The 27,580-nt window shown below is 40.5% G+C and overlaps 3 protein-coding genes across 3 annotated transcripts; all 3 read left to right on the top strand.

Moving 5' to 3' along the window:
* Positions 1–870: 870 nt before the first annotated feature.
* On the top strand, positions 871–8,252 carry sepsecs (Sep (O-phosphoserine) tRNA:Sec (selenocysteine) tRNA synthase). The gene is made up of 12 exons (XM_079580442.1): positions 871–951; positions 1,670–1,785; positions 1,885–2,039; positions 2,113–2,231; positions 2,342–2,500; positions 2,608–2,761; positions 2,848–2,950; positions 3,027–3,156; positions 4,203–4,294; positions 5,791–5,884; positions 6,019–6,109; positions 7,427–8,252. The coding sequence occupies exons 2-12, from the start codon at positions 1,672–1,674 to the stop codon at positions 7,668–7,670; spliced, it is 1,455 nt and encodes a 484-aa protein (XP_079436568.1). The 5' UTR covers positions 871–951; positions 1,670–1,671; the 3' UTR covers positions 7,671–8,252.
* A 2,618-nt stretch (positions 8,253–10,870) lies between these two features.
* Positions 10,871–17,266, top strand: lgi2a (leucine-rich repeat LGI family, member 2a). Its single transcript, XM_079580668.1, has 8 exons — positions 10,871–11,220; positions 11,302–11,373; positions 12,534–12,605; positions 13,070–13,141; positions 13,371–13,442; positions 13,517–13,686; positions 13,805–13,969; positions 16,117–17,266. Exons 1-8 carry the CDS (start codon positions 11,042–11,044, stop codon positions 16,932–16,934), a joined length of 1,620 nt encoding a protein of 539 aa, XP_079436794.1. The 5' UTR covers positions 10,871–11,041; the 3' UTR covers positions 16,935–17,266.
* A 2,425-nt stretch (positions 17,267–19,691) lies between these two features.
* Positions 19,692–22,877, top strand: LOC306980433 (uncharacterized protein). The gene is made up of 6 exons (XM_079579806.1): positions 19,692–21,532; positions 21,613–21,776; positions 21,841–22,061; positions 22,121–22,250; positions 22,328–22,428; positions 22,513–22,877. The coding sequence occupies exons 1-6, from the start codon at positions 20,473–20,475 to the stop codon at positions 22,757–22,759; spliced, it is 1,923 nt and encodes a 640-aa protein (XP_079435932.1). The 5' UTR covers positions 19,692–20,472; the 3' UTR covers positions 22,760–22,877.
* Positions 22,878–27,580: the final 4,703 nt, after the last annotated feature.

Below are 27,580 nucleotides of genomic sequence, written 5' to 3'. Positions count from 1 at the left end.
ATGTGCGTGTAGCAAATCCCTTGTAAGAAACACCTTATTGCATATTGTACAGCTGAATGGTTTCTCTGTGTGTTTTTTGATATGCATTACAAGGTTACACTTTTCTTTAAAGGCTCTCTGACAGGTGGGGCAGCTGAACGGCCTCTTTCCTGTGTGAACTCTGTCATGGCTTTGTAAGTCAGCCTTGCTCCCAAAACGCTGCTTACAAACTGAGCACTGGAAAGTTGTCTTTTCAGGATCAGGAAAGGTCCTATCAGCTTTCATCATCAGTTTCTGAGTTTCTGACGTGGGTCTATTGATAACAGTGGCACTGATCCCACGTGGGGAATTAAACTCTGAGGAGAGATCTTCCATTTATGAAGCTAAAAAGCTGAATGGAGGTCCCCAGTGTTCACTATTGTCAGTGTCAGAAGAGTTTTCGAGGAACTGTAGCTGTGGGCTGATGTCCTCCTCTCTCTGTGTTTCCTCTTTGAGAAGTGAAGTCTCGCACAGAACAGAATCTCTGGGACAGGCTCTAGAGTCTCGGGGATTTCGCGGTTCATTCCTGGACCCTGCGAGTGAATCTGGGCCCCAGCTTCCACTTTGGGCAGCAGGACAACGGGGTTTAAGGTCGAGTCTAACAGTTTCCTCTGGTTCTCTTCATTGGAGCGACACAGTTCCACCTCATACTCCGCAATGGTCTTTTCAAACAACATAAATATCTCGTCAGCGGCCGCAGTCAGCCGCTGCTTCACCAAAACTCTCAGCGTTTGGCCTAAAGGCACTTCAGCAAACTGATTTGAGCTTTGGCTTCGAGCTAACAACAACCAACCATGCAGGATGTCGCCGTAATATGACGTAGCGTGTGCGTCTGACTTTTATGTTAGTCACATGATCACAGCGCCCACGCTTTCTTCCGGGTATCTGCATGACATGTTTTTACTGAACTTCTGTCCACGCTGTGACCGTCAGGTGTGTTTATTTCACTCACTCTTTGATGACTGGGCACATATAAAGTTTACGGTACCTTGTAGCTCATCAGTCGTTCATTCGCAATATGGATTTAGGAATGACAAGTGCAACTCTTAAACTCCTCAATGTAATAGTATGAATGCATGCGCACGTGCAAACTCTAAAGTGAACACTTTCGTTTAGGTTCTGAATTATATTATTTTCAAGCGATAAAATGCAAAATAACAAGAAGAAGCCATACACAATCCCTTAACCCCCGCCTTAACCAAGGGCATTTTCTCCAGTTCGGCTTTACCCAAATCTAAAAGCTTCTGGAGCTTTCAGCGTATAGGCCTCATTTTGACACTTTTTCAAGAAGCTTTTAGATTTGAGTCAAGCTGGAGAAAGGCTCGGTTCAGGTGGGGGTTAAGAGGTTAAAACGTTGTCCACATGCACAGTTTTCATTTAGCATGATCTGGCACTGACTTTTCAAACACTATCCAGTAATTTACTCACTCACCCCTAATTTCATTGCACCCTTTGGATTACTTTATAGCACATATTTCTCCTCTTAACAGCATGGCTTTCCAGGACTATTCACTGAAATCAAATGTTGAGAGAGTGAAAGGGTTCCTAGGCAAAACAGAAATCTTTTGGCTATTGTGTTGTTATCAAGCCCTGCTGATGGCATCTCTTGCAATAGTAAAAGTGCATGAAGTATGTTTCAATGTATTTTTAGACATGAACAGTGAAAACATCAGCTTGAGCGAGAAGATCGTCTCATCGTCCTACATCAGACAGGGCTCAGAGGCGCGACGTGGCCATGAGCAACTTATCAGACAACTGCTAGAACAGGTGAGGCAAAGAGGTCACATTCAAAGCCATTGTCATTCCTACAGGTTAAATACATTTGCTTCTTTTTGTTGTTTCTGTTTTTGTTTCTTTGTATGACAGGGCAAGTGTCCGGAGCATGGGTGGAGTGAGAGCACCATTGAGCTTTTCCTCAGTGAGCTGGCGTTGATGGACAGTAATAACTTCCTCTCAAACTGTGGAGTCGGGGAGAGAGAAGGCAGGGTCGCATCCAGCCTTGTGGCCAGACGACATTACAGGCATGGATGCAGATAGTGTTTTATACCGCTTCAGAATAAGTTCATGAATTTGTCGTGGTCTCCTTCCCCATAGGCTGATCCATGGCATTGGTCGATCCGGGGACATTGCTGCTGTTCAACCCAAAGCGGCAGGATCCAGTCTGCTCAACAAGTTAACAAACTCTATTGTTCTGGACATTTTGAGGCTCTCAGGTTTGTGCAAACTTCGTCCGGTCCTTGCCAGACTCTCGACTACAGTTTGATGACACTTGTTTTTGTGGGAGATATGATGACAGCGTCATGTGATGCAGTTTGATTTACAGGGGTCCGAAGTGCGTCTAGTTGCTTTGTTGTGCCCATGGCCACGGGGATGAGTTTGACCTTGTGTTTCCTGACCCTTCGGCATCGCAGACCTAAAGCTCGGTTCATAATCTGGCCTCGCATCGACCAGAAGTCCTGTTTCAAAGCCATGATCACTGCAGGTAAAATGTACTGGAAATCTTTGTATTTCTGTTAAAAATGCAATCAAATACAAAACCAGTACTTAAACCAAAACTAAGAACTAATGGGGGCTATCTCTTTCCTTCAGGATATGAACCAGTCGTGGTGGAGAATGTTCTTGAAGGCGATGAGTTGCGGACAGACCTGGAGGCCGTTAAGAGAAAGATTGAAGAACTCGGGGCTGAAAATATCCTCTGTGTTCACTCAACGACTTCATGCTTCGCTCCTCGCGTTCCTGACAGGTAATCATTCAAGTAATCTGATGATAATGTCCTAGTAGGTTGTATGTTTATGACTTTATTTGGTCTTCCTCATGATTTCCCAATAGACTTGAAGAGCTAGCGACTTTGTGCTCCAAACACAACATTCCCCACATTGTTAATAACGCGTATGGAGTACAGTCATCTAAGTGCATGCACCTTATACAGCAGGTATGTCATGCAGAGATGCTGTGTTTGAATTATAAAGGCTATAGGTACGAGCTGACTTGATTGTGTCTCTTGTCAGGGCTCTAGAGTTGGGAGAGTTGATGCCTTTGTACAGAGCTTGGACAAGAACTTCATGGTTCCAGTAGGTGGCGCCATAATTGCAGGCTTTGATGATGCCTTTATCCAGGAGATAAGCAAAATGTATCCAGGTGAATTCTCATCAGACCCTGAATCAAAGTTTGGCAATATGGCCAAAAATTTAGCTTTTGATTTTTCTCATGGATCCATCTCATGAATGAATGAATGATTACTTTTCACTTCAGTACCATTTAGTACAAGATTGTCTCTCGTTTATTTATCAAAGGTCCTCGCTGTATTTGCCACAGGAGGCTGTAGACCTGTCAATTAACATGATCATGTCAAATATGAGCTTAAAATTTGATTGTGTCTTAGCCCTAATTTCTGCTACGCACTGACACCATTTGGTGACCTTCACTGGGTCATTCAAGTTGAGCATAACCATAGATTTCATTTGAATTTGGGCCGGGACTCTATTAATTACGATTGCTTAATTACATAAGGTTTAGTGTGATTAAAATATGAAGCGAAATTAATTGCACTTTACTTTCGACACTTCAGTTTCCTTTTTTCCTGCAGACGTTGCTGAGGCACAAACAACACGTAAAGCCAAATACAACCTTGTCTATTCACACAGTTAAGCCAACATTCACTTATTTAAAAATATCATTCTCCAAAATAAATCAAACTGTGTTTCAAAGTGTTTGACATGATCACACAGGAGTCACTTCAAATGAGTTAAAATGCAGGTAAATACAAAGAAGCATCTAAACCTCTAAAAATGAAATACAACCCCTAAATAAATTATGTTTAAATGCAATTCATTGGGATTAATTAATTAAAAAAAAAACATAATTAACTCAATTAGGATATTTAATGGAGCCCCACCACTAATTTGAATACATACATAGGTGCGTTATCTATCCTTCAGCAATCATTCACTCAGACTTCCTCCGTGACCTGACCCCGGATAAAGCAGATGAAGATGGATGTTTGTAGTATTGATTTAGTTTTGCACTGCATTAGACATATACTTGTACATTTTCCCTATATTCTTGAAGAAATATCGTTTTACTTTACACATAAACTTTGCGACCTTTCACAATGTGACCGGATGTCTTTACATTTCTGTCCCGCTTTATTTCTCCTTCTCAAAGTCACTTTTGTCTGATTGCAGGTCGCGCCTCGGCCTCTCCTTCCCTGGACGTCCTGATTACCCTTCTCACTTTAGGAGCCAGCGGCTACAAGAGACTACTGTGTGAGAGGAAGGTACACAGCGCACAGCTTCTCCTCCTGCTAAGTATTTCACTGAATACTGCATGTACTGCACCATCCCAGTATCTCAGGTTAAATGATCAAAGATGAGATTACTGTCTAAAACACAGCTGTGTGGATTCACTTTTCTGGCATCGATATTTGCCCACAGCCTTCTTTAAAAACCTCACCAGAGTCCAGGTTTATACTGAGAAAGTCGGCGGAGGGCTCACTTGGAGATTGCAGTGGGAGATTAAATGGATCTTTAAGTTTTCCAAATGTTCCCTCGTGGCTCAGTGCTGTTCACGATGCAGCAGCAGCCTCCTCCTCTCAATGTAGACACTGCAGTATTCTCGCTCCTCTGAACTGCAGTACAATAAACATAGAGTGAATCTATCAATACTAGAAACAAACCAGCACAGAAATAAATGTTTTACACTTCCTAGAAATGACGTACTTTGTTAGTAAGGTAGATTTACGGGAATAGTGAAATGTATACGGTCATGCCTGAAGCGTTTTGCTCATATCCTAAAAGGGGTGGTGTAGTATGAATGTAAAATCTGTTTTTATACGCAGGAGACAGTTTTTCTAGGAAGCCACTCACATGACCTAATGCCATCAGGCGTATTGATTTTTTTTTTTTACCATGGTCCACAGTGTAAATAATTAATATACCGGATAATATACCATTTTGTATAGTGTCTACACAGTGGACTTCTAAAACATGTTCAATTCAAGTAGAAAAACTTGGGAATTAATGTGGAAAAAAACTAGGAAAACTTGGGGATAAAATGGGGTGAAAAACTTGGGAATTAAGATGGAGAAAAACTGGGAGCATTTTGGGAAAAAAAGGGGGGGAATGGAAAAAACATGCAGCATTTAGAAAAAAAAAAAAAAAAGGTGCACAAACAGGGGAAAATTAAGGGGAAAAAAATGGAAATTTTTTTACATGGGGGAAAAATAAGACAAACTTCGAAAGTGTTTTTTTGCCCTTTTGTAGTCTTCTTGGTTGTTTCACCTTAAACAAATGATACAAATGCAAAATAAATGAAATGGAAGGAATCATTTTTGGAGCTGGATTTAGTATAAGTATCGAAATAAATGTAAACGGTCGGTGCCTAAGCAAAGACTGAGCAAAATTACTAAAAACATGATCAAAACTGAAATTTTGCACTTTGAAGTTAAGGTTGCCTTTTGGTTTTAGACTGTGTTAGCAAAAAACATTAAAATCTCAGTCAGGTGGAAGTGGCAGGCACCCAGTAACGTCCACACTTAAAATTCTTAGCCTTTTTACTTTATGCATGAGGTCACGCTACTGGAAAGTATTTGGCCTTACGCTTCCTGCTCTGATGCTGGAGATTCGCTCGATTAGCGCCGAGCCAAAACCCGCTGTTCTTGCCGACCGTGTTTCTATAAAAAGACCACGGCAGCACAATGTTAAGGAGTGTCTATTTATAGCCCCGTTGTGCACCTTGCACTCTGAGCAGCCCCTGCGTCTTGTCTGTCTGCAGGAGATCTACTCATTCCTGGCCCAGGAGCTGAAAAGTCTGGCCTCTGCCCACGGAGAGAGGCTACTCCACACCCCCCACAACCCCATTTCACTGGGTGAGCTTAAGCCCATGTGCTGTGTAAGCAGAAAAAAAACTGCCACCACTTCAGATTCATATTGCCTCCGTAAAAAGGATCAATAATGACTTCCTGAATGAGTGATAATCCTATAATGTGTGTGTTTTCCTCAGCCATGTCTCTGAGTGGATTTCAAGGAGACAATGACAAGGCAGTGACGCAGCTCGGGTCCATGTTGTTCACGCGCCAAGTGTCTGGAGCCAGGTTCGAAAGATTCAATATTCTGGGCAGTGTGGAAAAAATAATCAAAATAAATACTGCATTCTGACTCCTGCACATCACCTTTTGTACCACCAAGTAAAGCTCTGATATACTGCCTTGTCAGTGCCATCAAAATAAAGGTGGGGGGGGGGAAAGCTGTCCCGGGCAAATGAGCAATCAGCCAGATGGAGGACAGTGGAGCGGGACGTACTTTAGATGATTAGATCGTCTGTCCCGTCATAACAGGGCCTGCTAAGAATTTAAATGGATGCTTGTTTCGTTATTGTCTGCACGAGGGGCGGTGTCTCTGGGGTAAACGGACTGGACAATGCTCTCAATCTCTTTGTTTTGTTGTTGTATTTTCTCATATTTTACCAAGAATTTCTTTTATCTTATTCACTTATTTAGCTCAGTGATGACATCTTTTTCCATCATGATTCTTTTGATATTAATAAAGAAGCGTGTATTCAATTGTTTCCTTTACCTACCTTTAACCTCTTACCTCTTAGCCTGAGCTGAGTGCATTTTCTCCAATTCGACTTACCCAAATCTAAAAGCTTCTCAACTGGAGGGTTTAGATGCTGTGTAACGCCTCATTTTGAAAACTAAGACCTACAAAAGTGATTGTAACTTTTTGTTAGATTGTCACTGTGTTTTTGTCACATATTTGAAGCATTTCTGTTGTGTTTTTGTCTCTTTTTTTGCCTCTTTATTCATGTTTGTCTCACTTTTCTGTCACTTTTTAATTTATTTTTCATTGCTTTTTTATCGTGTTTTCGTCTAATTTTTCCCCCTTTTTTGTCACTTTTTGATGCTTTTTTTTGTTGTGTTTTTCAATGCTTTTTATCAGGGTTTTTAAGACATTTTTATCACTTTTTTGTCGCTTTTTGATGTGTATTTATCACTTTTTTGTCGTGTTTTCATCACATTTTCATCACATGTTTGTCACTTTTTTGTTGCTTTTTCGTGTCATGTTTTTGTTTCTTTTTTGTCACATTTTTGCTGTGTTTATAATTTTTTTGTTGACTTTTTTCATTGCTTTTTTTATCATGTTTTCGTCACATTTTTATCCCTTTTTTTGGTCACTTTTTGTTGTGTTTTTATCGCTTTTTTGTTGATTTCCATTGCTTTTTTTTGTCATGTTTTCATCACGTTTTTGTCACATGTTTGTCTCTTTTTTGTCATGTTTTCATCCTTGTTTTGGTCGCCATTTTGCTTCTTTTTTTTTTACATTTTATGTGCTCTGTTCAGGTGGGGGTTAAGAGGTTGCCTTCAGTTTGTGGCTCATAATCCTTTTTTAAAACCAGCCTTTGTTCCCAGGGTGATTCCACTGGGAAAGGAGCAGACCATCGCTGGACACACTTTCCGGGGCTTCATGTCCCACTCTGAGTCGTACCCCTGCCCGTACCTCAACGCCGCCTCTGCCGTGGGCATCACTCGGGACGACGTGACACTGTGCATCAAGAGACTGGACAAGTGCCTCAAGAGCCTGAAGAAAGAGGCAGCTAAAAGTGCCCCCTCCGAGCCAACAGAGAATCAGTCAGACTGCGCCACGGGAGAGTAACTTACTGCAACAAACTCTACAGAGAAACAAGTCTAGCATTACATCATCCCACTGCTGGATGCTGCTGATTGTTGTCTAAATTGCTGTAAAAGGTTTTGCATTTGTGAAGATAAATTATTTAAAAGAATAGAGCAACTGAGCAATTATGATCAAGTGCTTTTACAAGAAACAGTCTGTCTCTGTTTATTTATTAAAGCAGATCAGTGGAGGATACCTGGAGCAATTAAACGATCAGAAAACTGTGACACATACAGTAAGCATGCCAGCCACACCAGATGTTCTCCTAATGCGCAGTTCAAACGAAATAGAATAACCAATAAAATCATTCGTGATAATGTATATATGTGTGTATTTTATTCTAGTCGTGGGATAAAACGTTACGTTGAATGGCTTTAAAGACAAAAATGCAGCTTTAAATTGTCTGCAGCAAGTTGAAATACAATCCAAATCATTAAACCCAATCCAAGCAGTGTGTACCGGAGCGGCCATTTATTCCAAGGCTCTGTAACAGATACCAAGTAACACATAATCAATACAGTGGGCTAAATATAGATCTGCCCTTGGTTAAGTGAGGTTTTGGTCACAGCATGAAGATAATCATTTTATACATGTCCTGAATCTACATTACAATAAAAGAAATTACATAAAAATGAAGAAGCATACATTTTTTGCGTTTTTTTCCCCCACACCTGCCTGGGACTTTCACACTCCACTATATCATATTGTCTTCTGTGTATAGGAAGATGCGGCTACATGCTCTTCCTAAGCAGCCCAGGTGTGCATGCAAGTACGTCAGCAAGCGCTGTTTGTCAGGACAAATGATATGAAAGCGAAGCAAGCGTTAGGACTGTCCTCAGCAGCTCTGGATGTGAGCGAGAGGCTGCTGTCTCAGCACACTTTTACTGTTCCCAGGCTGAAGTCAACCAGTGGAAAAACACTGTCTGTAACCAGCAGCACGGGCTCAATGCAGCACAGTGAGAGCTCACATCAGCAGCCATCACTCCAGTGGAAGAAAGAAGGCCCGGGGGCCGCACAATATGAGGCGAAATTGAGCTAACTGATGAGTAGCTTGAATGTGGGGCTGAAACAAGACTTTGAAAACCTAAATCAGGATCAAAACAGTGCTGAAATGGAGCTAAATCGAACTGACCTTTTGCACATTTTAAAGTTGCGCTATGTTTTTTGTTATAGGTCGTGTTTGCAAAAAAATTGTAGATGTGCCCTCTAGGATTTCTTGCCATATGGATGTGGCATTACCTCTTATAGTGTTAGTTAGAGATATAATAAATGTGCGTTGCTGTATTGTGCAGCCCTGAGAAGTACAGTTGTTTCATATTCAAACCATAGCACAAACACATTACATTCTTAACCCAGAGAAAGTGTGTACATTTTTGTCAATGATGTGACTGTATTCATTGACAAAGCCTGTCCTCTTCTTGCTGATGCTGTGGCCAATTGATCAGAGTCCATCAAACCCCCTTTTCTCTCCAGACGAGTGAAGGAACCCCTTTATCGACCAGAGTGGTGCAGTATGTAAATCAAATGAAAGATATCGAGAAGTGGAGTGTGATCGATTCAATTATGAAAGTAGCTCACAGCTTGAGAAAAGAACAGAGGCTGAGAAGAGACTCAAAATTGTTAGACTATATTTCTTTACTGGTGTTTATTTAACAAAGGCTGACGGTTTATATTGAATGAAATCTAACAGAATAATAATGCAATGAGTGTTGCACATCTCTGAAAACCCACAATCTCTTGGGGGAAAAGGGACTCACTGACTCTTGGATGATGTAGACACCCAACAGAAATGGAGCAAAACTAACAGAAGATTTCAGCTACAAAGAACAAAACCACACCTTACTGCTAGAGTTTGGAAGATACTTTTATTAGACTTATTAGCGTATAGTCCATAAAGCATCATGGAGTGCTTGGAGTCAATCCGGATAATGCTACTGAAATATTAATATACATATTAAATATTTCTCCTGCACATCACATCAATTCAGTTCAGTCAAAATTTGCATTTGCATTAAGCTCAAGTGCACAACAAAAGAGCAAAGATCTTATTGTTAATGTTTTGGATCACAGTAGCAGATGAAGAATGTAATACTAAATTTAGATCAAAATGTATCTAAAGCTTTTCTGGCCAACCCACCACCACCATTATAGCCCCCCATAAGGAGCTGTCCATGGTGCTGAAGTAGGTTACTCCCAATGGATTTTGCAACTAACGGTTGCTAGAGGTGTGGTTTATATGAAGCCTCGGCCTTAATTCAGCCTGGTGGACTAATTTCAGCATCATCTACCTCCAGCCAATGATTGCTTCCGAGAGGGCCACACCTCCACCTCAGCCCATCAGCGTAAGAGTCGCACCTCAGTAGCAGCCAATCATCGCCCTCGGTCCTGCTTTTAAGCCCCAGCAATCATGGTTTGCTTGCTTCCTAGCTGTGCTGCGACCCGCCTCCACCCCATCTCCACCTCTTCTGCCCACGGCTTCTCCCTGCTGCATCTTCACGGGTCCCCTATACCACCACCAGTGTCCAGGCTCCGGGGAAGACATCCCTAACTCCAAGCTGTTCATCCATACTGACATTCATACATACATCGATGTCTACCGCCGGGGTCTGATCGCCAAAACTAATATACATTTCAATAAATCTTCCTAATCGCTTGAATTTCTGTTAAATTAAAGCAGATTTTTGGTGTAGTCCTGGTTTGGACATCATTTAGTCCTTGTTTGATCTGGATGCCTCATTTTAGATGATTTCGATCTGGTTTTGTCTTCACATTGGACATACAAAAATAAAGAAATGCTGCTATTTTAGAATGTGATATTTTCAAGAAGAGTTGGCTCTTTGGGTCATTTTATTTATTATTATTATTATTATTATTGTTATTATTGTTATTATTATTATTATTATTATTATTATTATTATTATTATTATTATTATTATTATTAAATATTTGGGCCTTACATATAGCAAACACCTCTTACCAAATGCATTAATTCATGTAAGATTTTTTGAATTGCTCATATTTGCTCAGTGCGTGCCGGCGGTTATTTAAGCATCGGTTTTTCACAGTGAACCCGCTGTAAATAAATAATGAAAAAAAAAAAAAAGCGCACGATGGAGGGGAGCTGCTGTCTGATTTGCTGATGTCAGGCTGAGCGAGTCAGTGCAGCATTTTTCCCTCCTCGTCGTGTTGTTGCAGGGGTGGACGCGTCCCTATACATCCTCCTCCTCCTCCTGCAGCTTCTACCGCGTGCCTTTTTCAGTCGCTTCGGGGGTACCAAAAAAAAAAAAAAAGAAAAAAAAACAGGGGAGCGACATCCACGATCCACTTTAACACATGCGAGCCCGACAGGGAAGATGCCTCGAGCAGCGTGGATAGTGCTGGTTCTCGTGTCGCTGTGCTGCCTCGTGCCTCAGCCGGGGCACTGCAGGAAGCCCCAGAAATGTCCCCATACGTGCAGCTGCTCCAAGGAGTCCATCATCTGCGTGGGGTCAAACTACGCGCCCAGGATCACCCCCAACGACATCCACTCACTGTGAGGGGCTTCGTGCGCCTTTGGGTTAGCTTTATTAGCGCGAGCTGAGGTTGGCCATTAACTACATGTTCTGCATTGTAGGAGTATCGTGAATGGGACGTTTTCGGAGATCAAGGAGGGGATGTTTGCGCACATGCCTTCTCTCCAGCTCGTGTGAGTATATGTCCTTTTAAAATGTATTGACTTTTTAAGAGTTGTTGTCCGAATACAGAACTTGGGTTTTATTGCATTTATTTCATTTTCCAATCACCCAGATCTGATCAAAAGAAACTCCTTTATAGGCACACAACAGTGGTTATGAAAAAGAGGATATCCAGCTCTGAAAGGGAAAAAAAAAAATCACTCCTAATTCTGATTTCTCCTGCTGTTTAGTTCAGCAGTGGCTCTAAAAGCCGGAGAATTAAATGCAGTTTTGGTGCAGGGGAAACACAGAGGCAGCAGCCTGTTCCAAGTGTCCATTAGGAGGTACTGTAATGCACTTTTCACAAGAGTTTAGTTCGGCTTTTAGGAGGGAGAGCTTTTAAAGGGGCTGGGGATGAATGACTTCTACAAGCGATTTAGCTCAAGCAATCAATCTTCACCGTGTTGTGTCTCCTCTGCACAATGGTGTCATCCTAAAGTGAGGTGGGGCAGGGGGGAGGTCACGCGTGATGTTTTTGCCTTGAGCAGTTGAATGGTTCTGCACTGACACCAGCAGTTTCAACATTGGTAAATGATTATGAGTGGATTAATGGAGGAGTGGTGTAGTGAGTTAAGCATTGACCTTGTAACCAGCGGGTCACCGGGCAATTACAGACTGTTAAAGACTGTTGTGGCCCTAACCCTGACACTGGAAACTACATTCAGATTTGTATAGACAGAAACTAATCCATAATCAGTGTAGACAGTAGATTGGACAGGCGAGTGATATTTTCCATTTTTGCTCCTTGAATTCGGGCAGCAGAAAGCTTTAACTGAATTATATCTCTACAGGCAGGAGCCATTCCCTTACAGTCAGAGGCTGCACTTTCTAACTTTTTTATATAGTTTATTAACCTCTTAACCCCCACCTGATCCAAGCACATTGTCTCCAGTTGCACCATTACCCAAATCGTAAAGCTCCATGAAAAATAGTGACAACAACGCAAGGGAAAAGATCCATTTAGATTATTTTGTAGCATTCAAATGAGGCGTCACTCTAGCTGTAAACTCCAGTCAGGGAGCTTTTAGATTTGGGTAATGCTGATGTGGAGAAAATGTGCTCGGTTAAGGCGGGGGTCAAGGAGGTAAAACAAAATTGGCATGTGCACTTTATCTGTGTGTGTCTTTGACAGGCTCCTGAACTCCAACTCTCTCACAACTATAAGGGATGATGCCTTTTCTGGCCTCTCACACCTGGAGTATCTGTAAGAAAAAAAACATTGTTTGATTATACTGTATGTGCATGCTGAGACTTGTATGAAATGTAAAAACAAAAAGGAATATCATTGCAATATTTCATCAAGTGGTATAAGGCATTTCATATTCATCAACATTTATCCTCCTCAAATTTGTAAGTGAATTGACTCTGTGCATGACTTCAAATCACAACAACACCGCCCAAGAGGTGCCTTCCTGTTTCGATCCAGCAAAATAAAAGCGCACAGCTCGTCTCATTGATTAGTTAAGCAGGTACTTGCAAGTGTTTGTCTGTTAATACTTAGGCAGAAAGAAAGTGTAACTAATGAACCGCTGACCTAATGAATAAGATGGTGCTTTTATTTTGGCGTGCTGGATCGAAACAGGAAGTTTGAAGTTATGCACAGAGTCAATTCCTTTAACATCAGTATTATCAAATGGTCTATTAATTAATGAATAATGTCCTTTTCAGGTTTATAGAGAGTAACAAGATTGAAACTGCCTCCAAATATGCCTTCAGAGGACTCCGAGACTTGACACATCTGTAAGTTCACTGTGTTTAAGTCTTTAGTTTGTAAAAAGAAGGAGCTTCTGTGAACTTAAAATGGCTCAATTATTGTGTGAAAACGAGTATGTATCATCTAGTTCAGTAAGTGCATATTCCATCATGATATAAAGCTATTACTGTGCTATTATATGGTCTATAAGGAAGTTTTTCCATATTTTTCTAACATGACCTATAAGTATCTTAATGTATTCGACTTTTTTCCTAGATCACTGGCTAACAACAACATCAAAGCGTTGCCCCGGGACCTTTTCAGTGACCTGGACTCTCTCATTGAACTGTAAGTCTCCCCTATAGTGTAATCTGTTGTTTCGGACTGCCTGTGGTTGCGTAACAGCGCCGCTCCTCTTCCAGGGATCTGCGGGGTAATGCTTTTGAGTGCGACTGCCGCGCAAAGTGGCTGATGACGTGGCTCAAAAACACCAACGCCACAGTGTCCGATGTCGTGTGCGCCAGCCCCGAGGAGATGAAGGGCAAGAGGCTCAACGACATGACCAGTCTGCAGAACGAGTGCATTTCAACTGGTAGGAGTCACATGCGAAAAGCAGTTAGTTCTCATTCAAAAACCAATGTTCTATTTGTTCTATTTTGAATAACATGTACATTTTTTGACTTGCGCCTAATGATGATCTCTCTCCCCAGATTTCATCCTCCATCAGACGATCGCATCAGAATCCCTGTCTGTGGACACGTTCAGCTTCAAGAATGACGTCTATGTGGCGATAGCTGCGCCCAGTATGGAGAGCTGCATGGTTTTCCAATGGGACCACATAGAAATGAACTACAGGACCTACGACAATATCACAGGTTTGTGTGAAATACTTAATAACACATGAGGCTGAGGTGTAACTAGCCTGCTGCTGCTGCTGCTGCTGCTGCTACTGTTGTTGCCACGCATTGTATATACTGCATCCCTATCAGTAAGTGCTCGTTGTTAGCCGTAAAAGCATGATGGTAAAGGCATTACCCAATTAAAAGCTTCTTGACAAAAAGTGTCAAAATAGTGACAAAAATGAGGATGAAAATGCAAAAAAAAAAAAAAAAAAAAAAAAAGTGATGACAATACAATATGAGGAAAAATAATAGATCAGTTTTGTAGGCCTTAGCTTTGTAATCAGACGTTATACTGGCCTAGAGGCTGTAAGCTCTCCAGTAGAGAAGCTTTTAGATTTGAGATTTTTAGAGGTCAAGACGCAGAAGAGTAGAATAACAAAAATCGGAATTTCACTCAAAATTCTACAAATTGAGCAATGTTGATGGAAGTGGATGATCTTCCTTCTGTGTATCCCTCTTTGGCAGGGGTCAAACTCGTTTGGGTCATGGGCCGAAATTCAGCCCCACGGCGGGTCGCAGGCCGCATATATTGTATAGGACTAATAAATAACTACTACTTACACTTATTGTGCTTCATCAGCCTGTGTCACACGCTTCTCAAAGTGCTGCATGAAGTCATTATCCATTCACTGTACACTGGATGGCAGTAGGTTACTATTGCAGCCGCAGACTGACTATTTACCACATGGTTATAATATGCTATTTACAGTGTTGGGAACGTTACTTTTAAAAAGTAATTAGTTATAGTTACTCACTACTTGTTCCAAAAAGTAACTGAGTTAGTAACTGAATTACTCTATAATAAAAGTAACTCGTTACCAGGGAAAGTAACTATTTGTGTTGCTATATGTCAAAGAATTTTGTTTTTTTGTTGTTGCTGTTTTCACAAGTCAATTGAAATGGTTAGAACAGACAGGTGTTCAAAGATGTTCAAAGATGTTCATAGTAACTGAATGAACTGAATGGGGGGTGAGTGGGGGAGGCCCCTGTGACTGAGTGGTATTGTATTTGCGCCGCTGTTTTATTAATGTAGGAATATGGCCGTATTCAAAGAGAATGGGGAGGAACAAGAGAAACATGTGCCAACGATCAGGGCAGACTTTACGCACAAGCATGATGTCTCTCCGTGAAACAATCGACAGCAAATATAAGTTTACATGCCCCAGAAGGTTAGTGGCCTTGCACTGTTCTATGGAGCGGAGAGCGGGGAGAGAGGAAGAAGAAAGGCGCTGAGAGAGAGAGGGAGAAAGACGTGTCTCCACCGCGTCCACTGCGTCTTTGGGTTAAAAATAAGTTCCAACACTACTGATCAATGATCACCAACTTGATTCTCCCCTGCGGCTGCACCGCGCTGTGGGGATGACAAGCCGCGGGTCGGGGACACAAGTAGTTTATGGAGCAGAGAGCGCGATGCAGTACTCTGCACGGACAGTCAGATGTGCGTGTTCTGCTCCGTCAGACACCGCCCACCCTCTCCACTGCTCTCCCCATGCTGACACCGCGGCGCTTCATTCAGCCCAATTGTAACGTGCCACTTTGTTTACCCAGTAACGATAACGGCGTTGTAACGACGAGGAGAGTAATGAATTAGATTACTCCGTTACTGAAAAAATAACGCCGTTACCTAACGCCGTTCTTTTAAACGGCGTTATTCCAAACACTGGCTATTTATATCCTGACGTCATATTATGTCAGTGCCCTCTGCTGGACACATGCAGAATTCTTTCCCTTTATTAATTTAAGCTGCCCCCTAGAGGCTGGATTTAGCATTCTGGTTATTTCTTAACTCCACAACTCCGCACAGGAATGGGCTAGGGCTTATTTTTTTTATATTCAGAAATTCATGCCCAACAAAGGGCCACTTTAAATCATCTTGTGGGCCCAATCTGGCCCGCGGGCCTTGTGTTTGATACATGTGCTCTATGTTCACCTTGCAAATAATTCGTCATTGTCCAGGGTATATACAGTTGGCCTATCTTGTCAAATACTATAAACAGAGGCTAAATGCCTAAAAATGTAAATCTACTCGGTACAGATGACTACTTTTTGAAGACCTTTTCCATGATGAAAACTGCAATGCGACGATGCAGAAAATGACTTATTTTTTCTATACCTTTCAGGTCAGTCTATTGTGGCGTGTAAGTCGGTCCTAATCCAGAATGAAGTCTTCGTCATCGTGGCTCAGCTCTTTGGAGGCTCCCACATCTACAAGTTTGACGAGGACCAAAGCAGATTCAGCAAGTTCCAGGACATCGAGGTCTCCAAAATCTCCAAGCCCAACGACATCGAGGCATTTCAGATCGGCGACGACTGGTTCTTCGTGGTCGCGGACAGCTCAAAAGCGGGTCTCTCCACCCTTTACAAATGGAACGACAAAGGTTTTTACTCGTACCAGTCGCTTCACGAGTGGTACCGGGACACGGATGCTGAAGTCTTAGACCTGGACGGGAAGGCGCACATTATCTTGGCAAGTCGTTCTCAAGTGCCGGTCATATACCAGTGGAGCCGCAGCAACCAAAAGTTCATCCTCCAAGGCGAGATTCCCAATATGGAAGATGTTGTGGCGGTGAAGCATTTCCGTATCAAGGAGGAGCTTTATCTGACCATGACGCGCTACATCGGTGACTCCAAAGTTCTGCGTTGGGGCACCAAGCAGTTTGCGGAGGTCCAAGCTCTGCCTTCAAGGGGGTCCATGATTCTCCAGCCGTTCTCTTTTAAAGATCGGCATTACCTGGCACTGGGCAGTGACTACACGTTCTCTCAGATCTACCTGTGGGACGAAGAGGGGAAGGTTTTTGAGCGTTTTAAGGAGGTGTACATCCAGGCGCCGCGCTCCTTCACTGTGGTCTCCACCGACCGCAGGGACTTTGTTTTTGCATCCAGCTTCAAAGGAAACACGCAGATCTTTGAGCACATCATCATCGACTTGAGCTTGTGAGCAGCCGTTTATTTACGATCAGCGTCTTCCACAAACAAGATGCATTTGTAAATCGAAAGACTGAGAATGTATGTACATATTTCGTCTTGGATTCTGAGGTTACTGCAGCAGATCCCTCGCTCTCAAGCATGCCGTGTTTTATGTATCAATATGGAAACATTTTTCTGTCTCATGCCCCCCTTATGGACACTGCCACTGTTTAGGACTGGAACAGCAAGCGATGTTAAAAGGCCTGGTTCTTGGTTCACTGGACTCGTGACCAGTCAGTTCACTGAAATGAAGAGTATTTAAAAAAAAAGTTATTCTTAGTTTTACTTTGAGAGAGCGACTGAATTTACAAAATTTTATTTTATTGTATTTATTTTTGAATATCTTGTTTTGCAGCGTCTAAGATGTAAGACTAACTGTTGATCTTGGGAAATAACGGCGCTCGCAAAAATATTTTTCCAAGGATAGTTGGTAAATGGTGGACATTAATCATCCAATGAGAGACGTATTAAGATCAGGCACCAGCCCACTATCCTAAAGGTTAGTGGGTTAGTGGCTAGGGCAGGGTCAGGGTTAAGCTGATTGGTTCATATATGTATGACGTTTCACTCTGCCAACTATCCTAGGAGAAATATTTTCGCACCCGCTCATGTCTCTTTGGTGAAGAACTGCACGTTGCCTTATCTGCTGAGGTTGTGTGGCTTACACTGCCACCTAGTGGCTCTAATATGCATCACACCTTTTTCCTTTATGCCAAACAGTGAATGCCTTTGAAAGCACAAACTTTTAATTGCAAAAAAATGTTTGACACAGTCAGGATGTTGTAAATGATCATAGTGAGGTTTAATGAAACTGTAAAACTTGTAATGTAAAGTAATGAAACTGATTTAAAAGGATTTGTAATCATTATGTTAATGAGAAAGTTGAGTTGACAGAAAAGCCCTAATAGAAGATGAAAAACTGGCAATAAAATAACATAATTGCTCACAAATATGGACCTAAGCAAAGGAAGCAATGCTATTTCACAAAAGAGTTGTAAATATTATGCTTTTCTAATGTTGACTTAAATTTGAATGTATAAATGTTTCTGCAATCTCACACCTTTTGACACAGTGCAGCTTGGAAGAGCATGATCCCCAGGCAAAATCATTTATTGTAATTACAAAGTTAAACTGATTAGGAAAAGCATAGATCAAACAAAATAGCAATCCAAAACTCAATATGCAAGGCAGGCTTTCAGTGAACATTTTGTATGTCCTCTGTTAAGTATTTTGAATCTAATGTATGTTTGATCTGTTTAGAATAAACATGTGAAATTATTAAAACACATATTTTATGGGGTTTTGTTAGTTGTTGACAATCATACATTGAATTATGTTCCACTTTTACTTGTTCTGATATTTGGCCGTGAAATATGTTTTTATAATATAGGTCGTATTGTCAATATCACAAAGCTACTTTGACAAGTTGTTAAATGTATCGCAGGCTACACCTATGCAACATAAAATTATGAACTTTCATGCCACGTACGTTTACATTTGGAGCATGCGTTTCTTTTATAAATGATCATAAGAAAATAAGCTAGAGCATATTCTGTAACAATGACAACGAGGCAGAAATAAGTTACTTGTGGATTTTTTGAAAGTTAAGGGAGTACTTCTCTAGCCTGATAAACCACACCCACTTCTTTTCTGCGTGGAATGGACAGGGAATAGTATGGTAGAGCCAGGCAAGCACTTCTCAATGGGGAGAGGGTGCATGTCTCAAAGCTGTTGTTTGTCGCAGCTTTTTGGACTGTGCCATTTGAAAGCACACAAAGGTTACCTTTAAACATGAACATGACTGAAACATTCAGTCAAATTAAATAGAATAATAATTATTATTATTCTGCATTGTCACGCCCTACATTTAATACAATCTACAGTTCTTTGAATGGAAGCTTGCAGAACTATTCTATATTAATTTATCCATGGAAAGAGCTGAATCAGAATCAAAGCAAGACACTGAAAATTACTGAAAAGTAAATGTGATAAATAATTTAAAAAAATATATAATAATAGCAAAAATCTATCTATTTTATTGTTAACTACCTTACGAGCAAACTTTACATTCACATTCTATAATATCTTTTTATTATTATTATATATATATAATATTATATTATTATATTTATTATTTGTTAAGTATTTTGAATGACTATCTGCACTTCCTCTTTTCAGAATAAGTGAAATTATCGAGACCTGTCTGTGTGAATGCAAAATATTGCTGACGTGTTTACATAGTCCAATGTTCATTCCAGCATTACCTGTTTAGTGAGTCATAGTCAGAGGGTGGAGCAGTAAAAAAAATAAATCCATGCTGGTGGATCAAAGAGGAAGTGGAGCTACATTAAAGTTTTCTAACTCGACTTCAACATCAAATGGTATGTTTTACCCACATTTACCTTTTTCACATCTTTAACAAGCTGTTTTTCTTTGATATGGCAAGTCTAGAGTGCAATATTTTAAAATTACATCTCATTACATTTGCATTTAAACCAAAAATACAAGAATGTATACAGTAGAAATATATGACGTTCTGTACAATAATAACAATAATCTTTTTCAAAATACACTCTGATAAAATCCTGTACGGAGACAAACTGGATTGAACAAAATTCTGATGATGATGCATTTGTGTCTTACAGCTTTTGTAAAGTGAAAAAAAAAAAATGAATTTTGGACAATTCAACATTAAAATATCCTTGGATAACAACACAACAGCAACAACAACACATCCTTTAATTAAGAGCATTATTAACAACAACAAGGATTTAAAAAAACTACTTTTGTCCAATGAAATCAATGCTCTTTACCCATGCAAAGAATTTAATAATGTGTTCACTCCATTAATGGCTGCTGTTTCTCTTCATAATGAGGACATTATGGATTTTCTTTTGAAGAAGGGGGCAGACCCAAATATAATGAACACAGGTGGATTCACAGCGTTGCATTGTGCCTCAGCACACCAGGCTCCACCTATGTTTGTGAGACGTCTGCTTGAAGCAAAGGCCAACCCAAACATATTTTCACCCATTGGTTTCACTGCTCTTCAGATAGCAGCCTGTAATAAAATGGAAGCCATTGTGAAGCTGCTTATTTCTGCAGGTGCATTAGTGACACCTGTGCCAATAAATCAGCAGAACGACATAAACAAGAAGCTCTCTGAGATGATCGGGAAACTGGCTGCAGAGGGGAACGAGTTATGCACCAAAGTCATGTGTTTTTTGGAATTGGAAATTGCTTTTCGAGAGAAAACTCCTGAAGAGGTTTTTAAAATGTTTCACTCTGACATGATGAACGAACATCCTCAGAACCACTTCATCATGATAGAACTTCTTCTCTCATTACCACCTCACTTTCCGGAAAAATATAGCCAATTATGTATCAAATGGCTGAAGGAAACTGGCAATCTTATATCCTATTTTGAGAATTTTGTTAGCCGTTTCTCAAAAATAAATAAATAATATCGAGATAGCGCAACAAGTAGTTTACATACAGTTTCCTGCACTATGGATGAAATACCTCTGGAGCAGGCAGAAGCTTTAATCCTTCCTTTGCTTACTTGGTTGAAAGAGAAGACACTATGTCAGTCAGTAATTCAAACCCTGTATGTGATAACACAGAAAACAACAAAGACCCAGGCATGGGACGCCAACTTTATGACAACATTATGTAAAGGTATAGTTCCATTTGCTACAGATAAACACTCCTCTGAAATTAGAGTATACACATATGGTGTGTTTGCAAACTTACTTTCACTTAAAGATGCTGCCAGCATCTTCGCCTCAGTGGGGATCTCCTCTGTGCCTGAAGATGTTCTGACATCTGCAGGCATGACAATGAATGACAAGCTCAAAGATGGACTGAGGCGACTCAATGGTCACTTTAACGGAACAAAATCTGAATGTGATGAAAACCCAGTGGCTTCTGGATCAGTCAAAAAGAAAAAAAAGAAAAAGAAGAAAAAGAAGGACAAGCCAGAGGTGCAAGACCAAAGTGAGAGTGTCAGTGTTCCCGTTGAAGAATCACCATCTAATGTTCAGCCATTTTTGTCTAAAATGTCATTGGATGAAACTTTGGTCAAACACAAATGGCTCCAGATCAGTAAAAGGTGGATGGAAAAGCTGGAGAAGCTTCACAGCTCTGAGCAAAGTGCTGTCTCTAATATAGGAAGTATGGTGTATGTGAATGATGCAGAGTTCCTCATAGCTAAAGGCAGTGATGGGACTGAGGTCTTTCTGGGGCTGAGAGACGATGGCACTGAAGTGGCCATTAAGAGAATGACAAAATCCAACTACCAAGTGTTGAAGAACGAGGAAGGATTTCTCAGACTTCCAGAGTTGGACCATCCCTCTATCGTGCGATACATCGATGCTGCAGAGGATGTGAACTTTGGATATTTGGCTCTTCAGCTTTGTGAATACACACTGGAGGAATATCTCAAAAATAATGACAATGCTCAACTAAAATGGAGTCTGGTGCGACAGTTCCTTGACAGTTTGAAGGTGCTTCACAGTCAAAAGCCTCCAATTCTTCACCGGGATCTAAAACCACAGAATGTGTTGATAGGTGAGAATAAAAATATAGAGAAATTAAACAGTGTACAAGAGAACTTTCATTCATCATCTCACCTGTATTCTTCTCTATAGATGTAAACGGAAGAGCCAGATTAGCTGATTTTGGCATAAGTCGTCGTTTGCTGACAGGCCAAACCACTCTGCGGACGGCCAGTGCTGGGACAAAATGCTGGATGGCCAAAGAGACTCTGAACGAGGACGACAGGACGCCTTACAAGTCAAACACTGATATCCAGGTTGGTTTAAGTTTCTCATAAAAATGAAACAATAACATTTTGTAATATTGTGTGTTACTTACAGGTGGCTGGGATGCTGATTTATTATATCCTGTCTGGAGGCCATCATCCCTTTGGAAACCGGTTCCTGTGTGAAGGAAACATTTTCAATGGGAAATACAGCCTGGAACATGTTGAGGATGTGGTGGCGAACGACCTCATTGAGTGGATGATCAATGAAGAACCAAGGAACAGACCCAATGTTGAGGAATGTTTAAGCCACCCCTTTTTCTGGACCAAGCGCAAGTAAGGAAGAAGTGTAATTATATGTACTTGATATTAGTAACAAAACATTTTCTTTTTAGACGTGTTGAGTACTTAAGAAATATTGGGAACCGTGAAGAGATTGCCAACTGCCGAAAAGCTGAAGATGAATTAATTTCTGCAGTGGAAGAATTTGTTGTTGAGAAGTCGATGGAAAACTGGAAAACAAAAGTGGGGACTAAAATACTACAATAATAATATAACAAAGTGTATTTTACAACCATCTGATTTAATTCATAATTTTCAAGTTGTCTGAGGAGTTGATCCAGGCAATGGACAAACGGGGCAAAGTTTACCCTGAAAACACACTGGGACTTTTGCGCTTCATTCGAAACCTCCATGAGCACTAGTAAGTATTGTTACCAGTAGTTTCTAATTGTTTTCGTTTGCTTTTGAATGGTCAGTAAAAATGTATTTCTTTAATCTTCTCCAGCCCTAAAGATGCAGCCCAGGTTGACGTAATGGCATTGTTTCCTGATCTTTGTGGATCCATTTACAAGTTTGCCAAAAAACGGAGGTGGAATTTGGAGACGCCTCTAAGAGAAATGTTTGAAAGGGAGGAGGGGGCCCCAGGCTGCGTCAACCCAGGCCCTGAGGAAGAGGACACACTTGGAGTCCCAGTCCAGGAGTCCCAATGCACTGACATGACAAAAGACCCAGAAGGCAAAACAAAAAAATAATAAAAATAATACATGCTGCATGATTTGTATATAAGTAAAAGCCAGAGCCTACAGAACAAGGTGCAGAAGAACAACAAAAAACAATGTGTCAGATTTATAGAAGGAAAGCAAAAATGATAAACTATAACAAGTTGCTTTGTCATTATTTGTGTACTGCCTTTTAAATGGTTCACTAAATAAAGGCAATTGAACAATTTGTTTGAGGTGCAAATAAAATCAATGCCTTTTGTTATCTGGGGTTGAATTGCAGAGGCAGCAGGCTGAGCAGAGATGGCCCGACTTCTTTATCCACGCACACTTCCTCCTGCTCTTCTGGGGGGATCCCAAAGAATCTCCAGACCCCTCAGAGATGTAGTTCCTGCAGGGTGTCCTAGGTCGTTCTCCGGGACCTCCCCTCAATGGGACGTGCCAGGAACACTTCCCCAGGGAGACGTCCAGGAGGCATCCGTAACAAATGCACTGAATATCATTTCGACTGCTATATTAGGGGGGAAAAACAAAAAAACGAAGAATCTTAAGAATCATGACAGTAAAGACCAAAAAGACAACAACCTTTAACAGAGAACCATTGAAATGCGTTTGAAATTCTGAAGGATTACAGTGTCACCTACTGGCTATAACTATGTATTGCAACAATATGGTTGTGTCGCACAGTCACACGCAGCTTTGTTGGGAAGCACAGGATTGTTTTTTTCCTGATCAGTGTTGGGCAAGTTAGGCTACTTTAAAATTGTAATATATGTTACATTAGTAGCTACGGCCTTATTCACTTCTGGCGCGGCCTTGTGGTAGCAGCTGGCCAAAGGAGCTCATAGTTTTTCTGTAAAACTAGGATCTTACATAGCGTACAAAGGCCTTTTTTAATACTTCCTCCTTTAGTAAGGTGGAATAAGGGCCATAAGTTACAATTGCACTTCTTGTTTAGTTTTTCTGTACAATCTATGTATTTATAAATAGGTATTCATAAATATTTTACTTAGATCTTAAAATTTATAATAGTTTTATTAATGTCTTTAATGCTGCTCCTCCTGGCAAATGAATTTCCTTCGGGATTAATAAAGTTTTATCTTATCTTATCTTAAAATATAATGTGTTTTGTTTTGCATATAACAGTAAAATAAATAAATCAGTAACACAGAACCATTGAAATGCATTTGAAATTCTGCAGGATTACAGTGCTACCTACTGGCTAAAACTATGTATTGCAATTACTAGTATTGTTACTACTTTATTAAAATATTATGGTTGTGTCGCACAGTCACACACAGCTTTATTGTAAAGTGTAACTGTTGGCCTTAAGAGACTTAGGGACTATTATATCATATGCAAATCCTAAGAATTGTATCCATCATCTTGCAGACATTGACTTAGAGAATAATAGCAAAACATAAATAATGGCTGTGGGAAAACTACCCAAACATTATGATTGGAAATGTTATGTTAAATGCCTACTGCACTTAGACAAGCATGAGTCAAAGCAATGGGGGAAAAGAAGCAACTGAGACTGATTAGCAAACCATAAAACATACAAAAATATGACCAAAGGTACAAACATTATGTTCAAATTAAGTATTTGATATGGTAAGAGACATGTCTATTACACTTTATTGCACTGGTGTTGAACATAAGCGTATAATAAGCTACCCTTTGTCATACATTTCAAGTCTCGACAAGCACGTTTGTCAGTGGGTGGAGGTGAAAAGAAACTGTAGGATCAAAAATCAGCAGAAGAATAAAGACAGAGCACCGAATAAACTTCAAAGCCATAGCCTACCAACTCATTGAAAAGGTACTGTATGTTAAATTTTGACATTGAACGTTTTTTGTTTATCATTGTAAGAAAAATGTCCTTTTACGTAAATGTGTGTATGCATGCATGTACAGTATGACACAATTTGGGTGGAAGTTGAAAAAATGTGTTTAAGGATTGGTCTGTCTATGAAGCTTGATGCCTTTTCTGTTAAGCTAGGGGAGTTTATAGACATGATTTAGTTCATTTAATTATTGTTCTTGGTAAAAGGCCAAACATAGATATTCACTTAGTATTACTACTTTCCTACAGCATGTTCTGATTTTAGAAAGGTGTGTGTTTGAAGCGGATAATGATGGCAAAAAACATTAAAGTAGATGAGATGTTCTCAAATGTTTCTCTTGAAAATGTAATTTTGATTATATACATACTTCTTGTGTGGCGGCTCCCTTATCTGGGTCTGTGTAAATGAAGGTGTGTGTTGCTCAGTCAGACCTGGACACAATCTGGACTGGACCTTGTTAAAAAACTGTCAAATCGTATAATTTCACATACTGGTCAGGTGAAGACTGCGTCCTTTTGAATGACGGTTGATTCAGACACAATAGAAATGCTTTATAACTTGTTCTGCTGTGTTGCTTCTTAAAGTAGCTTCACCATGTGGTTTTATTACCTGTATTGTGTCTTGCAGTTCGCTGGAGTAAAGAAATGACTTCACCAGTAAAATCACAAGTTCCTGTGCGCGAAACACACACTTTAATACAAGTTATTATAAACAACAGTCTAAAGAAATTAAGAAAAGACATGAAGTCCTATGACATTAATGGTCTTTACCCATGCAAAGAGCTGAATGATGTTATAACTCCATTAATGGCTGCTGTTTTCTTTGGGAAAATGAGTCTGTGCACTTTTCTCTTGCAACAACAGGCAGACCCCAACATAAAATCCCCAAATGGTTTCTTAGCACTTCATTATGTTTCAAAATGCAGCACCTCAAAAGCCCAGGTATCTCCACGTTTTTCTGAAGAAGATTTAAATGTCATGAAGATGCTGATATCTGCAGGAGCACTTATAACACCTGTGCCAGCAACTGAACCCAACATGCTAAACAACAAGCTCTCTGAAATGATCGGGAGACTGGCTTCAGAAGGGGATGAGTTATGCTCTGATGTCAGGTGCTTTTTGGAACTGGAAATATTGCAACGAGAGAAAACTCCAGAGGAGGTTTTTGCAAGTTTTCACAGTGACATGCTCAAAGAACATCCACAGTACCACTTCATCATCATCGAACTGCTTCTAACTCTAACAGGACCAAATCAAGAAAAATACAGCCAACTTTGTATCAAATGGCTGAAAGACACTGGTAATCTGCATTTCTATATTAACAATGTTGTCACTCGTTTCCCAAATATTCATACGCTTTCTATGAATAGGGCTATAAATAGTTTACATACAGTTTCCTGCACTATAGATGAAATACCACTACAGCAGACAGTGGGGATAATCCCTCATTTACTTCAGTGTTTAAAAGACAGAGCTGATTTGAGTCAGACTGTCATTCAAACCCTGTATGTGATAACACAGAAAACAACAAAGGCCCAAGCATGGGACAGTGACTTTATAGAAATATTATGTAACAGTATAGCTCCATTTGCTACAGATAAACACTCCTTTGAAATTAGAGTATACACATATGGTGTGTTTGCAAACTTACTTTCACTTAAACATGCTGCCAGCATCTTCACCTCAGTGGGGATCTCCTCTGTGCCTGAAGATGTTCTGACCTCTGCAGAAATGAAAATGCACGATAAGCTCAAAGAGGGACTGAGGCGACTCAATGGTCACTTCACCAGAACAAACTCTGAATGTGAGGTCACCTCAGTGATAAAACACAAATGGCTCCAGATCAGTAAAAGGTGGAGGGAAAAGCTGGAGAAGCTTCACAGCTCTGAGCAAAGTGCTGTCTCTAATATAGGAAGTATGGTGTATGTGAATGATGCAGAGTTCCTCATAGCTAAAGGCAGTGATGGGACTGAGGTCTTTCTGGGGCTAAGAGACGATGGCACTGAAGTGGCCATTAAGAGAATGACAAAATCCAACTACCGGGTGTTGAAGAACGAGGAAGGATTCCTCAGACTCCCAGAGTTGGACCATCCCTCTATCGTGCGATACATCGATGCTGCAGAGGATGTGAACTTTGGATATTTGGCTCTTCAGCTTTGTGAATGCACACTGGAAGAATATCTCAAAAATAATGATGATGTTCTACTGAAAGAACTGGTGCAACAATTCCTTGAAAGTTTGAAGGTGCTTCACAGTCAGAAACCTCTTATTCTTCACCGGGATCTAAAACCACAAAATGTGCTGATAGGTGAGAGAATATACTTTAAATAGTGTATATGAGAACTGTATTTCACCTGTATTCTTCTCTATAGATGTAAACGGAAGAGCAAGATTAGCTGATTTTGGCATAAGTCGTCGTTTGCACAAAGGTCAAACCACTCTGCGGACGGCCAGTGCTGGGACAAAATGCTGGATGGCCAAAGAGACTTTGAACGAGGAGGAAAGTGGGGCACCTTACAAGTCAAACACCTTACAGGTGGCTGGGATGCTGATTTATTATATCCTGTCTAGAGGACACCATCCCTTTGGAAAAGGAGTTGTATGTGAGACAAACATTTTATTTGGAAAATACAGCCTGGAACATGTTGAGGATGTGGTGGCGAACGACCTCATTGAGTGGATGATCAATGAAGAACCAAGGAACAGACCCAATGTTGAGGAATGTTTAAGCCACCCCTTTTTCTGGACCAAGAGCAAGTAAGGAAGAAGTAATTAATATGTACTTGATATTAGTGACAAAACATTTTCCTTTTAGACGTGTTGAGTACTTAAGGAATATTGGGAACCGCGAAGAGATTGCCAACAGCCGAAAAGCTGAAGATGAATTAATTTCTGCAGTGGAAGAATTTGTTGTTGCCGGGTCCACAAGTGACTGGAAAACAAAGGTGAGAATTGAAAACAGATATTACTGAGAAATAAACATTTTTCTAACCATTGGTTTTATACAC

The sequence above is a fragment of the Gobius niger genome (genome assembly GCF_951799975.1).
Source record: "Gobius niger genome assembly, chromosome: 21".
NCBI classification, from domain to species: Eukaryota; Metazoa; Chordata; class Actinopteri; order Gobiiformes; family Gobiidae; genus Gobius; species Gobius niger.
The sequence above is the reverse complement of the archived record's forward strand: the minus strand, read 5'-3'. Positions and strand labels throughout refer to the sequence as shown.